The sequence below is a fragment of the Oncorhynchus clarkii genome, unplaced genomic scaffold, assembly GCF_045791955.1.
Source record: "Oncorhynchus clarkii lewisi isolate Uvic-CL-2024 unplaced genomic scaffold, UVic_Ocla_1.0 unplaced_contig_1599_pilon_pilon, whole genome shotgun sequence".
NCBI classification, from domain to species: Eukaryota; Metazoa; Chordata; class Actinopteri; order Salmoniformes; family Salmonidae; genus Oncorhynchus; species Oncorhynchus clarkii.
The window spans coordinates 635,557-649,904 of record NW_027260980.1 but is presented as its reverse complement, the minus strand read 5'-3'; the positions used below and the strand labels follow the sequence as shown (position 1 = coordinate 649,904).

General features: G+C 45.7%; 1 protein-coding gene across 1 annotated transcript in view; it reads right to left on the bottom strand.

Moving 5' to 3' along the window:
- Window positions 1-988: 988 nt before the first annotated feature.
- Window positions 989-14,348, bottom strand: part of LOC139402787 (FERM and PDZ domain-containing protein 1-like) — a gene marked incomplete at its 3' end in the record, with an annotated part of 65,023 nt that continues 51,663 nt past the window's right edge. The window contains exons 8-14 of the mRNA XM_071146702.1: window positions 10,793-10,888; window positions 9,241-9,366; window positions 8,909-9,028; window positions 8,605-8,741; window positions 4,578-4,794; window positions 1,690-1,872; window positions 989-1,133 (exon numbers count right to left, since the gene is read on the bottom strand). Coding sequence (XP_071002803.1) covers window positions 989-1,133; window positions 1,690-1,872; window positions 4,578-4,794; window positions 8,605-8,741; window positions 8,909-9,028; window positions 9,241-9,366; window positions 10,793-10,888 — 1,024 coding nt within the window. The remainder of the gene's footprint in view (window positions 1,134-1,689; window positions 1,873-4,577; window positions 4,795-8,604; window positions 8,742-8,908; window positions 9,029-9,240; window positions 9,367-10,792; window positions 10,889-14,348) is intronic.

Here is a 14,348-nt window from a genome sequence, read left to right as displayed (position 1 = left end):
ACAGATACAACCTAGTTCTACTGTCTGACACACAGACACAATCTAGTTCTACTGTCTGACACACAGATATAACCTAGTTCTACTGTCTGACACAGATATAACCTAGTTCTACTGTCTGACACACAGATACAACCTAGATCTACTGTCTGACACACAGACACAACCTAGATCTACTGTCTGACACACAGACACAATCTAGTTCTATGGTCTATTACACAGATACAACCTAGTTCTACTGTCTGACACACAGACACAACCTAGATCTACTGTCTGACACACAGACACAACCTAGATCTACTATCTGACACACAGATACAACCTAGTTCTACTGTCTGACACACAGAAACAACCTAGTTCTACTGTCTGACACACAGACACAGTGGGGTGGTGAATAGCCTGGTAGTGGGGTGGTGAATAGCCTGGTAGTGGGGTGGTGAATAGCCTGGTAGTGGGGTTGTGAATAGCCTGGTAGTGGGGTGGTGAATAGCCTGGTAGTGGGGTGGTGAATAGCCTGGTAGTGGGGTGGTGAATAGCCTGGTAGTGGGGTGGTGAATAGCCTGGTAGTGGGGTGGTGAATAGCCTGGTAGTGGGGTTGTGAATAGCCTGGTAGTGGGGTGGTGAATAGCCTGGTAGTGGGGTGGTGAATAGCCTGGTAGTGGGGTGGTGAATAGCCTGGTAGTGGGGTGGTGAATAGCCTGGTAGTGGGGTGGTGAATAGCCTGGTAGTGGGGTGGTGAATAGCCTGGTAGTGGGGTGGTGAATAGCCTGGTAGTGGGGTGGTGAATAGCCTGGTAGTGGGGTGGTGAATAGCCTGGTAGTGGGGTGGTGAATAGCCTGGTAGTGGGGTTGTGAATAGCCTGGTAGTGGGGTGGTATCGCACCTTCCTCAGCAGAGACTTGGTGTGTGTGTGTGTGTGTGTGTGTGTGTGTGTGTGTGTGTGTGTGTGTGTGTGTGTGTGTGTGTGTGTGTGTGTGTGTGTGGTATTATACCCTCCTCAGCAGACACGCGGTGCTGCTTGCCGTCCTGTGTCCAGGGGAAGATGATGAGGCTGGGGTCCACTAGGGCACGACAGTACCCTGCCACCAGACAGGACAGTTCCTTAGCTGCTATTGACTCCAACAACAGGGTGATCGGCTGGGGAGAGGAGGAGAGGAGGGAGGGAGAAGAGAGGAGGAGGAGAGGAGAGGAGGAGGAGAGAGGGAGGAGGAGAGGAGAGAGGGAGGAGGAGAGGAGAGAGGAGGAGGAGGAGAGGAACAAGGAAGAAGAGAGGAGGAGGAGAGCAACAAGGAAGAAGAGAGGAGGATGAGAGGAGAGGAGGAGGAGAGAGGGAGGAGGAGGAGGAGGAGAGGAACAAGAAAGAAGAGAGGAGGAGGAGAGCAACAAGGAAGAAGAGAGGAGGAGGAGAAGAGAGGAGAGGAGGAGGAGAGAGGGAGGAGGAGGAGGAGAGGAGAGGAGGAGGGGGAAGAAAGAGAGGAGGAGAGGAGGGAGGGAGAAGCGAAGAGAGAGAGGAGGAGAGGGGGAGGGGAGTAGAGGAGAGCAGGTGAGGGGAGAGAAGACGAGGCTTCAGTGATAAAAACACGGCTTTCAGTAGTAGAAAACTAGCTTTTGGGGAAATTGGCTTTGTAGCGTGTGTCTGTGTCTGTGTGTATCTGCTAGTCCGTGCATGCATGTCTGTGTTTGTGTATCATACCTTGATGTCCTGTAGATATATCTTGACCAGACTGACGCGGTCAGACTCTGGTAGCAGCTCTATGCGTGTGATACTGCTGAACTCTGTGAGGGTGGTCATGATGCTCAGTTTGTGGTTCACCACCTGACTGATACCGTACCGCGACCCCACCAACAGGGTCACCATCGACTCTCTGTCTTGGAGCTATGGAGAGAAGAGAGAGAGAGAGAGAGAGAGAGAGAGAGAGAGAGAGAGAGAGAGAGAGAGAGAGAGAGAGAGAGAGAGAGAGACAGAGACAGAGAGACAGAGAGAGCGACAGAGAGAGAATTAAGTTGAGCGTTTTTCTCACCTAGATCTGTGGATAAGGGAGGTGCATCATGGGAGTACTGAAGATCCAGGTTCTGGGGCCACCTAATTCCCGCCCCTACAACCAGCACTTCCCGACTCAAGGTGTAACTTTGGCCTGAATACATGGCACTCCCTGGCCACACCACCAGGGGGTGCCAAAATAGAATAATTAATAGCTCTGTCATCCCCACTGAAACCCATCATATCCTGTCAGTAGACAGAGATGAATAGAGAGAGAGAGAGAGACACCATGACAGGATACGTTGATAGAGATAAATATCAATAGAGATGAATACATCATGCAAGCACTGACAAAGAGAAATAGAGAGATAATAGAATCCTTCACAGTGGTGCTGAGGGACTACCATCATGAGATAGATAGAGATAACTAGAGATAGATAGAGCTCATCGCTCTTCTACCATCATGATATAGACAGAGATAACTAGAGATAGATAGAGCTCATCTCTCTTCTACCATCATGATATAGACAGAGATAACTAGAGATAGATAGAGCTCATCTCTCTTCTACCATCATAATATAGACAGAGATAACTAGACAGAGGTCATCTCTCCACTACCATCATGGTAGAGATACAGAGATACAGTGCCTTGCGAAAGTATTCGGCCCCCTTGAACTTTGCGACCTTTTGCCACATTTCAGGCTTCAAACATAAAGATATAAAACTGTATTTTTTTGTGAAGAATCAACAACAAGTGGGACACAATCATGAAGTGGAACGACATTTATTGGATATTTCAAACTTTTTTAACAAATCAAAAACTTAAAAATTGGGCGTGCAAAATTATTCAGCCCCTTTACTTTCAGTGCAGCAAACTCTCTCCAGAAGTTCAGTGAGGATCTCTGAATGATCCAATGTTGACCTAAATGACTAATGATGATAAATACAATCCACCTGTGTGTAATCAAGTCTCCGTATAAATGCACCTGCACTGTGATAGTCTCAGAGGTCCGTTAAAAGTGCAGAGAGCATCATGAAGAACAAGGAACACACCAGGCAGGTCCGAGATACTGTTGTGAAGAAGTTTAAAGCCGGATTTGGATACAAAAAGATTTCCCAAGCTTTAAACATCCCAAGGAGCACTGTGCAAGCGATAATATTGAAATGGAAGGAGTATCAGACCACTGCAAATCTACCAAGACCTGGCCGTCCCTCTAAACTTTCAGCTCATACAAGGAGAAGACTGATCAGAGATGCAGCCAAGAGGCCCATGATCACTCTGGATGAACTGCAGAGATCTACAGCTGAGGTGGGAGACTCTGTCCATAGGACAACAATCAGTCGTATATTGCACAAATCTGGTCTTTATGGAAGAGTGGCAAGAAGAAAGCCATTTCTTAAAGATATCCATAAAAAGTGTTGTTTAAAGTTTGCCACAAGCCACCTGGGAGACACACCAAACATGTGGAAGAAGGTGCTCTGGTCAGATGAAACCAAAATTGAACTTTTTGGCAACAATGCAAAACGTTATGTTTGGCGTAAAAGCAACACAGCTCATCACCCTGAACACACCATCCCCACTGTCAAACATGGTGGTGGAAGCATCATGGTTTGGGCCTGCTTTTCTTCAGAAGGGACAGGGAAGATGGTTAAAATTGATGGGAAGATGGATGGAGCCAAATACAGGACCATTCTGGAAGAAAACCTGATGGATTCTGCAAAAGACCTGAGACTGGGACGGAGATTTGTCTTCCAACAAGACAATGATCCAAAACATAAAGCAAAATCTACAATGGAATGGTTCAAAAATAAACATATCCAGGTGTTAGAATGGCCAAGTCAAAGTCCAGACCTGAATCCAATCGAGAATCTGTGGAAAGAACTGAAACTGCTGTTCACAAATGCTCTCCATCCAACCTCACTGAGCTCGAGCTGTTTTGCAAGGAGGAATGGGGAAAAATGTCAGTCTCTCGATGTGCAAAACTGATAGACATACCCCAAGCGACTTACAGCTGTAATCGCAGCAAAAGGTGGCGCTACAAAGTATTAACTTAAGGGGACTGAATAATTTTGCACGCCCAATTTTTCAGTTTTCGATTTGTTAAAAAAGTTTGAAATATCCAATAAATGTCGTTCCACTTCATGATTGTGTCCCACTTGTTGTTGATTCTTCACAAAAAAATACAGTTTTATATCTTTATGTTTGAAGCCTGAAATGTGGCAAAAGGTCGCAAAGTTCAAGGGGGCCGAATACTTTCGCAAGGCACTGTAACTAGACAGAGGTAATCTCTCCACTACCATAATGGCAGAGATACAGAGATAACTAGACAGAGGTCATCTCTCCACTACCATCAAGGAAGAGACACAGAGATAACTAGACAGAGGTAATCTCTCTCCTACCATCATGGTAGAGATACAGAGATAACTAGACAGAGGTAATCTCTCTCCTACCATCATGGTAGAGATACAGAGATAACTAGACAGAGGTAATCTCTCTCCTACCATCATGGTAGAGATACAGAGATAACTAGATAGAGGTAATCTCTCTCCTACCATCATGGTAGAGATACAGAGATAACTAGATAGAGGTAATACACTACCATCATGGTGGCGCTGAAAGACTTCCCGCCAAAGGACTTGAGGTCACATAGCTCCTCCAGGTAGTTAATCTTCGCCTGATTGGCCGACAGCACCTTCTGCTTTGGCTCCTGTGATTGGCTCTTCTTCATGTGATAGCCAATGGCCTTTCTCAGATCCTTTTCCCTCATGTTCCTCAGGAGGGTTGAAGAGATAAAGTTCTCAATGCCCCAACTCTTCCTGTAGAGAAGAAAGAGGGAATATGATCAGCTGAACTGTTCTGTTCTAATAGAGGGAATATGATCAGCTGTAATGTTCTGTTCTACTAGAGGGACTATGATCAGCTGTAATGTTCTGTTCTGTTCTAATAGAGGGAATATGATCAGCTGTAATGTTCTGTTCTAATAGAGGGAATATGATCAGCTGTAATGTTCTGTTCTAATAGAGGGAATATGATCAGCTGTAATGTTCTGTTCTACTAGAGGGAATATGATCAGCTGAACTGTTCTGTTCTAATAGAGGGAATATGATCAGCTGTAATGATCTGTTCTAATAGAGGGAATATGATCAGCTGTAATGTTCTGTTCTAATAGAGGGAATATGATCAGCTGTAATGTTCTGTTCTAATAGAGGGAATATGATCAGCTGTAATGTTCTGTTCTAATAGAGGGAATATGATCAGCTGTAATGTTCTGTTCTAATAGAGGGACTATGATCAGCTGTAATGTTCTGTTCTAATAGAGGGAATATGATCAGCTGAACTGTTCTAATAGAGGGAATATGATCAGCTTTAATGTTCTGTTCTAATAGAGGGAATATGATAAGCTGTAATGTTCTGTTCAAATAGAGGGAATATGATCAGCTGTAATGTTCCGTTCTAATAGAGGGACTATGATCAGCTGTAATGTTCTGCTCTAATAGAGGGAATATGATCAGCTGTTCTGTTCTAATAGAGGGAATATGATCAGCTGTAATGTTCTGTTCTAATAGAGGGAATATGATCAGCTATAATGTTCTGTTCTAATAGAGGGAATATGATCAGCTGTAATGTTCTGTTCTAATAGAGGGACTATGATCAGCTGTTCTGTTCTAATAGAGGGACTATGATCAGCTGTAATGCTCTGTTCTAATAGAGGGAATATGATCAGCTGTAATGTTCTGTTCTAATAGAGGGACTATGATCAGCTGTAATGTTCTGTTCTGTTCTAATAGAGGGACTATGATCAGCTGTAATGTTCTGTTCTAATAGAGGGACTATGATCAGCTGTAATGTTCTGTTCTAATAGAGGGAATGTGATCAGCTGTAATGTTCTGTTCTAATAGAGGGAATATGATCAGCTGTAATGTTCTGTTCTAATAGAGGGACTATGATCAGCTGTAATGTTCTGCTCTAATAGATGGAATATGATCAGCTGTAATGTTCTGCTCTAATAGATGGAATATGATCAGCTGTAATGTTCTGTTCTAATAGAGGGAATATGATCAGCTGTAATGTTCTGTTCTAATAGAGGGAATATGATCAGCTGTAATGTTCTAATAGAGGGAATATGATCAGCTGTTCTGCTCTAATAGAGGGAATATGATCAGCTGTAATGTTCTGTTCTAATAGAAGGATTATGATCAGCTGTAATGTTCTAATAGAGGGAATATGATCAGCTGTTCTGCTCTAATAGAGGGAATATGATCAGCTGTAATGTTCTGTTCTAATAGAGGGAATATGATCAGCTGTAATGTTCTGTTCTAATAGAGGGAATATGATCAGCTGTAATGTTCTAATAGAGGGAATATGATCAGCTGTAATGTTCTAATAGAGGGAATATGATCAGCTGTTCTGCTCTAATAGAGGGAATATGATCAGCTGTAATGTTCTAATAGAGGGAATATGATCAGCTGTTCTGCTCTAATAGAGGGAATATGATCAGCTGTAATGTTCTGTTCTAATAGAAGGATTATGATCAGCTGTAATGTTCTAATAGAGGGAATATGATCAGCTGTTCTGCTCTAATAGAGGGAATATGATCAGCTGTAATGTTCTGTTCTAATAGAGGGAATATGATCAGCTGTAATGTTCTGTTCTAATAGAGGGACTATGATCATTTGTAATGTTCTGCTCTAATAGAGGGAATATGATCAGCTGTAATGTTCTGTTCTAATAGAGGGAATGTGATCAGCTGTAATGTTCTGTTCTAATAGAGGGAATATGATCAACTGTAATGTTCTAATAGAGGGAATATGATCAGCTGTAATGTTCGGTTCTAATAGAGGGAATATGATCAGCTGTAATGTTCTGCTCTAATAGAGGGAATATGATCAGCTGTAATGTTCTGTTCTAATAGAGGGAATATGATCAGCTGTAATGTTCTAATAGAGGGAATATGATCAGCTGTAATGTTCTGTTCTAATAGAGGGAATATGATCAGCTGTAATGTTCTGTTCTGTTCTAATAGAGGGAATATGATCAGCTGTAATGTTCTGTTCTAATAGAGGGAATATGATCAGCTGTAATGTTCTGTTCTAATAGAGGGACTATGATCATTTGTAATGTTCTGCTCTAATAGAGGGAATATGATCAGCTGTAATGTTCTGTTCTAATAGAGGGAATGTGATCAGCTGTAATGTTCTGTTCTAATAGAGGGAATATGATCAACTGTAATGTTCTAATAGAGGGAATATGATCAGCTGTAATGTTCTGTTCTAATAGAGGGAATATGATCAGCTGTAATGTTCTGCTCTAATAGAGGGAATATGATCAGCTGTAATGTTCTGTTCTAATAGAGGGAATATGATCAGCTGTAATGTTCTAATAGAGGGAATATGATCAGCTGTAATGTTCTGTTCTAATAGAGGGAATATGATCAGCTGTAATGTTCTGTTCTGTTCTAATAGAGGGAATATGATCAGCTGTAATGTTCTGTTCTAATAGAGGGAATATGATCAACTGTAATGTTCTAATAGAGGGAATATGATCAGCTGTAATGTTCTGTTCTAATAGAGGGAATATGATCAGCTGTAATGTTCTGCTCTAATAGAGGGAATATGATCAGCTGTAATGTTCTGTTCTAATAGAGGGAATATGATCAGCTGTAATGTTCTAATAGAGGGAATATGATCAGCTGTAATGTTCTGTTCTAATAGAGGGAATATGATCAGCTGTAATGTTCTGTTCTGTTCTAATAGAGGGAATATGATCAGCTGTAATGTTCTGTTCTAATAGAGGGAATATGATCAGCTGTAATGTTCTGTTCTAATAGAGGGACTATGATCAGCTGTAATGTTCTAATAGAGGGAATATGATCAGCTGTAGTGTTCTGTTCTAATAGAGGGACTATGCTCATTTGTAATGTTCTGCTCTAATAGAGGGAATATGATCAGCTGTAATGTTCTGTTCTAATAGAGGGAATATGATCAGCTGTAATGTTCTGTTCTAATAGAGGGAATATGATCAGCTGTAATGTTCTAATAGAGGGAATATGATCAGCTGTAATATTCTGTTCTAATAGAGGGAATATGATCAGCTGTAATGTTCTAATAGAGGGAATATGATCAGCTGTTCTGCTCTAATAGAGGAAATATGATCAGCTGTAATGTTCTGTTCTAATAGAGGGAATATGATCAGCTGTAATGTTCTAATAGAGGGAATATGATCAGCTGTAATGTTCTGTTCTAATAGAGGGAATATGATCAGCTGTAATGTTCTGTTCTAATAGAGGGAATATGATCAGCTGTAATGTTCTGCTCTAATAGAGGGAATATGATCAGCTGTAATGTTCTGTTCTAACAGAGGGAATATGATCAGCTGTAATGTTCTGTTCTAATAGAGGGAATATGATCAGCTGTAATGTTCTGTTCTAATAGAGGGAATATGATCAGCTGTAATGTTCTGTTCTAATAGAGGGAATATGATCAGCTGTAATGTTCTGTTCTAATAGAGGGAATATGATCAGCTGTAATGTTCCGTTCTAATAGAGGGAATATGATCAGCTGTAATGTTCTGCTCTAATAGAGGGAATATGATCAGCTGTAATGTTCTGTTCTAATAGAGGGACGTACGTGATGATCTTGAGTTTGGTCCGAGGTGACTGTCCACAGCTGGCTAGTCTCTCCTGTATGTGCAGGGCTGCCAGACGCAGGGCCGTGTTGCATCGCATCTCCACTGCAAAACGCTCCTGTAGCACGTCATTTATACCCTACACACACACACACACACACACACACACACACACACACACACACACACACACACACACACACACACACATACACACACACACACACACACACACACACACGGTGATGTTACACACACGAACACACACACAGACACACACAAACACACACACACACACACACCTACCTGCAGGTAGAGGTACTGGAAGGCAGTGGGGTCGTCTTGTAACAGGTGCTCAGGTTCTCTGGGTATAAAACACACTCTGAACAGACATCTGTAGTCATGGACTTCCTTCTGATGAACCACCTGGAGATGGACAGTAGGGGAGGGGGGCGGGGTACAGGGGTGTGTGAGTGTAAAGGATGCATCCTGTCCTCTTTAGGTAGTAACAGCAGTTTAGTGATGCTATACTTTGTGTGTGTGTGTGTGTGTGTGTGTGTGTGTGTGTGTGTGTGTGTGTGTGTGTGTGTGTGTGTGTGTGTGTGTGTGTGTGTGTGTGTGTGTGTGTGTTAGTGTACCTGTTGTATCCTCTCCTCTTCATGTAGCAACAACAGTTTACTGATGCTATACTTCTGTTCCAGAACCAAAGAGAAGTGTTCAATACGAGACAGAGACAGTTTCTCCTTCAGGGTCATCACTATGTCCTGGGAAACAGACAGAACAGGAGACAGGGTCATCACTATGTCCTGGGAGGAAACAGACAGAACAGGAGACAGGGTCATCACTATGTCCTGGGAAACAGACAGAACAGGAGACAGGGTCATCACTATGTCCTGGGAAACAGACAGAACAGGAGACAGGGTCATCACTATGTCCTGGGAAACAGACAGAACAGGAGACAGGGTCATCACTATGTCCTGGGAAACAGACAGAACAGGAGACAGGGTCATCACTATGTCCTGGGAAACAGACAGAACAGGAGACAGGGTCATCACTATGTCCTGGGAAACAGACAGAACAGGAGACAGGGTAATCACTATGTCCTGGGAAACAGACAGAACAGGAGACAGGGTCATCACTATGTCCTGGGAAACAGACAGAACAGGAGACAGGGTCATCACTATGTCCTGGGAAACAGACAGAACAGGAGACAGGGTAATCACTATGTCCTGGGAAACAGACAGAACAGGAGACAGGGTCATCACTATGTCCTGGGAAACAGACAGAACAGGAGACAGGGTCATCACTATGTCCTGGGAAACAGACAGAACAGGAGACAGGGTCATCACTATGTCCTGGGAGGAACCAGACAGAACAGGAGACAGGGTCATCACTATGTCCTGGGAGGAACCAGACAGAACAGGAGACAGGGTCATCACTATGTCCTGGGAAACAGACAGAACAGGAGACAGGGTCATCACTATGTCCTGGGAGGAACCAGAGAGAACAGGAGACAAGACACTGATTTGTTAGGCCAGTTAAACTATATGGTTGAGGTTGAGCCAGGACAGCCTGTAGAGGAGGAGTCTATTGTCTGAACCAGGACGGCCTGTAGAGGAGGAGTCTATTGTCTGAACCAGGACGGTCTGTAGAGGAGGAGTCTATTGTCAAAGCCAGGACGGCCTGTAGAGGAGGAGTCTATTGTCAGAGCCAGGACGGCCTGTAGAGGAGGAGTCTATTGTCTGAGCCAGGACAGCATGTAGAGGAGGAGTCTATTTGCTTCTGTAGTGTGAGGCAGCTTGATGTTCATGTTCACCCCTGGACAGGACACTAGTAGACAGTATTTAACTGCCTTGTTCAGGGGAACAGTGGGTTAACTGCCTTGTTCAGGGGCAGAACGACAGAGTTTTATTTCGTCAGCTCGGGGATTCGATCTAGCAACCTTTCGGTTACTGGCCCAACGCGCCCCAGTAAAGTTCCTTATTAACAAATCAAATCAAATTGTATTGGTCACATACACAAATTTAGCAGATGTTATTGCAGGTGTAACAAAATGCGTTAGTATCTAACAATTTACAACAAGACAGACACATCTAAAAGTAAAAGAACGGAATTAAGAAATATATAAATAAATATTTGGTTGAATATGGTGTCGAAGCGGTGTGGTATCATATAGTAAAATATAGTTACCTTGACAGTGGTGTTGGGTTCAAACTTGAAGGCCTTGGTCTGTCCGTTCTCCAGATACACCTTTAGAACGTTGGGGAGGAAGAGCAGCGAGTTGCCCTGGAAACCAGATGAATCAGGAAATAAGGGTGTGTTATTATTAGCTAAATACTTTTACTGGTATCAGATACATATTAGAGAAGGGGGGGGGGGTGACAAATAAGCTACCTGGGCCTGTGGTGATAATAGTAATAATAATAGTATTTTCTTGTTGAGGATCCATTAAAAGGGGTTATGTGAAGAAACCCTAAAGGATGCTCCAGGAACCTTTACTGTCACGCCCTGACCATAGTTTACTTTGTATTTTCTATGTTTTGATTGGTCAGGGTGTGATCTGAGTGGGTATTCTATGTTTCATGTCTTGTTTGTCTATTTCTATGTTCAGCCTGATATGGTTCTCAGTCAGAGGCAGGTGTTCGTCATTGTCTCTGATTGGGAACCATATTTAGGTAGCCTGGGTTTCACTGTGTGGGGGTGGGTGATTGTTCCTGTCTATGTGTTTTTTCACCAGATAGGCTGTTTAGGTTTTCGTTACGTTTTGTTTTGTAGTATTGTATTGGAGATTCGTGTTTCGTATTATTAATAAACATGGATCGTAAACCACACGCTGCATTTTGGTCCGACTCTCCTTCGTATGAAGACGAAACTCGTTACAGAATCACCCACCACCAACGGACCAAGCAGCGTGTCAACAGGCAGGAGCAGCGCGAGGAGAAGCGCAATAAGGATTTCTGGACATGGGAGGAAATCCTCGACGGGAGAGGACCCTGGGCTAAACCAGGGGAGTGTAGCCGCACTAAGGTGCAGCGGGAGAAGAAACAACAGGAGCAGCCCAAAGAGGAGGTATGGACATGGGAGGACGAATTAGAAGGAAGAGGACCCTGGGCTCAGCCAGGAGAATATCGCCGCCCCAAAGAAGAACTGGAGGCGGCGAAAGCTGAGAGGCGCAGATACGAGGAGGCAGCACGACGTAGCGGATGGAAGCCTGAGAGGCAGCCCCAAAAATTTCTTGGGGGGGGGCTAACAGGGAGTATGGCTATGCCAGGTAGGAGACCTGAGCAGACTCCCTGTGCTTACCGGGGGGCTAGAGAGACCGGACAGGCACCGTGTTATGCAGTGGTGCGCACGGTGTCTCCAGTGCGGGTGCATAGCCCGGTGCGGTATATTCCAGCTCCGCGTGTCGGCCGGGCTAGATTGAGCGTCGAGCCTAATGCCATGAAGCCGGCTCTACGCAGCTGGTCCCCAGTGCGTCTCCTTGGGCCGGCTTACATGGCACCAGCCTTGCGCTCGGTGTCTCCGGTTCGCCTGCATAGCCCAGTGCGGGCTATTCCACCTCGCCGCACTGGCAGGGCGACCGTGAGCATTCAACCAGGTAAGGTTGGGCAGGCTCGGTGCTCAAGAGCTCCAGTGCGCCTGCACGGTCCGGTTTTTCCAGTACCACCTCCACACCCCAGCCCTCCGGTAGCAGCTCCCCGCACCAGGCTTCCTGTGCGTGTCCTTGGCCCAGTACCACCAGTGCCAGTACCACGCATCAAGCCTACAGTGCGCCTCGCCTGTCCAGCGCTGTCGGAGCCCTCCTCCTCTCCAGCGCTGTCGGAGTCTCCCGCCTGTTTAGCGCTGTCAGAGCTTTCCGCCTCTACAGCGCTGCCGGAGTCTCCCGCCTGTTCAGAACTGCCAGTTAGCATAGAGCTGCCAGTTAGCATAGAGCTGCCAGTTAGCATAGAGCTGCCAGTTAGCATAGAGCTGCCAGTTAGCAAGGAGCTGCCAGTTAGCAAGGAGCTGCCAGTCTGCAAGGAGCTGCCAGTCTGCATAGAGCTGCCAGTCTGCATGGAGCTGCCAGTCTGCAAGGAGCCGCCAGAGCTGCCTGTCTGCAGGATGCCGCCAAAGCTGCCAGTCTGCAAGGAGCCGCCAGAGCTGCCAGTCTGCAAGGAGCCGCCAGAGCTGCCAGTTAGCATGGAGCAGCCAGGGCCGCCAGTCAGCATGGAGCAGCCAGGGCCGCCAGTCAGCATGGAGCAGCCAGGGCCGCCAGTCAGCATGGAGCAGCCAGGGCCGCCAGTCAGCATGGAGCAGCCAGTCAGCATGGAGCAGCCAGTCAGCATGGAGCAGCCAGAGCAGCCAGTCAGCATGGAGCAGCCAGTCAGCATGGAGCAGCCAGAGCAGCCAGTCAGCATGGAGCAGCCAGAGCTGCCAGTCAGCATGGAGCAGCCAGTCAGCATGGAGCAGCCAGAGCTGCCAGTCAGCATGGAGCAGCCAGTCAGCATGGAGCAGACAGAGCTGCCAGTCGACCAGACTCTTCCAGATCTGCCAGTCGTCCAGACTCTTCCAGATCTGCCAGTCGTCCAGACTCTTCCAGATCTGCCAGTCGTCCAGACTCTTCCAGATCTGCCAGTCGTCCAGACTCTTCCAGATCTGCCAGTCGTCCAGACTCTTCCAGATCTGCCAGTCGACCAGACTCTTCCAGATCTGCCAGTCGACCAGACTCTTCCAGATCTGCCAGTCGTCCAGACTCTTCCAGATCTGCCAGTCGTCCAGACTCTTCCAGATCTGCCAGTCGTCCAGACTCTTCCAGATCTGCCAGTCGTCCAGACTCTCTCAGATCTGCCAGTCGTCCAGATTCTCCCAGATCTGCCAGTCGACCAGATTCTCCCAGATCCGCCAGTCGACCAGATTCTCCCAGATCCGCCAGTCGACCAGATTCTCCCAGATCTGCTAGTCGACCAGGATCTGCTGAAACCGCCAGCCAGCCAGGTTCTGGTAGTTTCTACTACCTGCCTGGGCTTCCTCTCAGTGCTGAGCTTCTTCTCAGTGCTGAGCTTCCTCTCAGTGCTGAGCTACCTATCTGTCCCGAGTTACCTCTGTCCCGAGCTGTCCCTCTGTCCCATGTTATCATTGTGGTGGGTAACCTATTTAGGGACGTTTAGGAGGGGGATTAAAACTGTCATGGAGTGGGGTCCACGTCCAGCGCCAGAGCCGCCACCGCGGACAGATGCCCACCCAGACCCTCCCCTATAGGTTCAGGTTTTGCGGCCGGAGTCCGCACCTTGGGGGGGGGGTACTGTCACGCCCTGACCATAGTTTACTTTGTATTTTCTATGTTTTGATTGGTCAGGGTGTGATCTGAGTGGGTATTCTATGTTTCATGTCTTGTTTGTCTATTTCTATGTTCAGCCTGATATGGTTCTCAGTCAGAGGCAGGTGTTCGTCATTGTCTCTGATTGGGAACCATATTTAGGTAGCCTGGGTTTCACTGTGTGGGGGTGGGTGATTGTTCCTGTCTATGTGTTTTTTCACCAGATAGGCTGTTTAGGTTTTCGTTACGTTTTGTTTTGTAGTATTGTATTGGAGATTCGTGTTTCGTATTATTAATAAACATGGATCGTAAACCACACGCTGCATTTTGGTCCGACTCTCCTTCGTATGAAGACGAAACTCGTTACATTTACGTTTTAGAGTGGATGTCTGTCTCTCTCTCTGGCTCTCAATTTCAATTTCTGATAGAATCATTTGTATGTTTAAGATA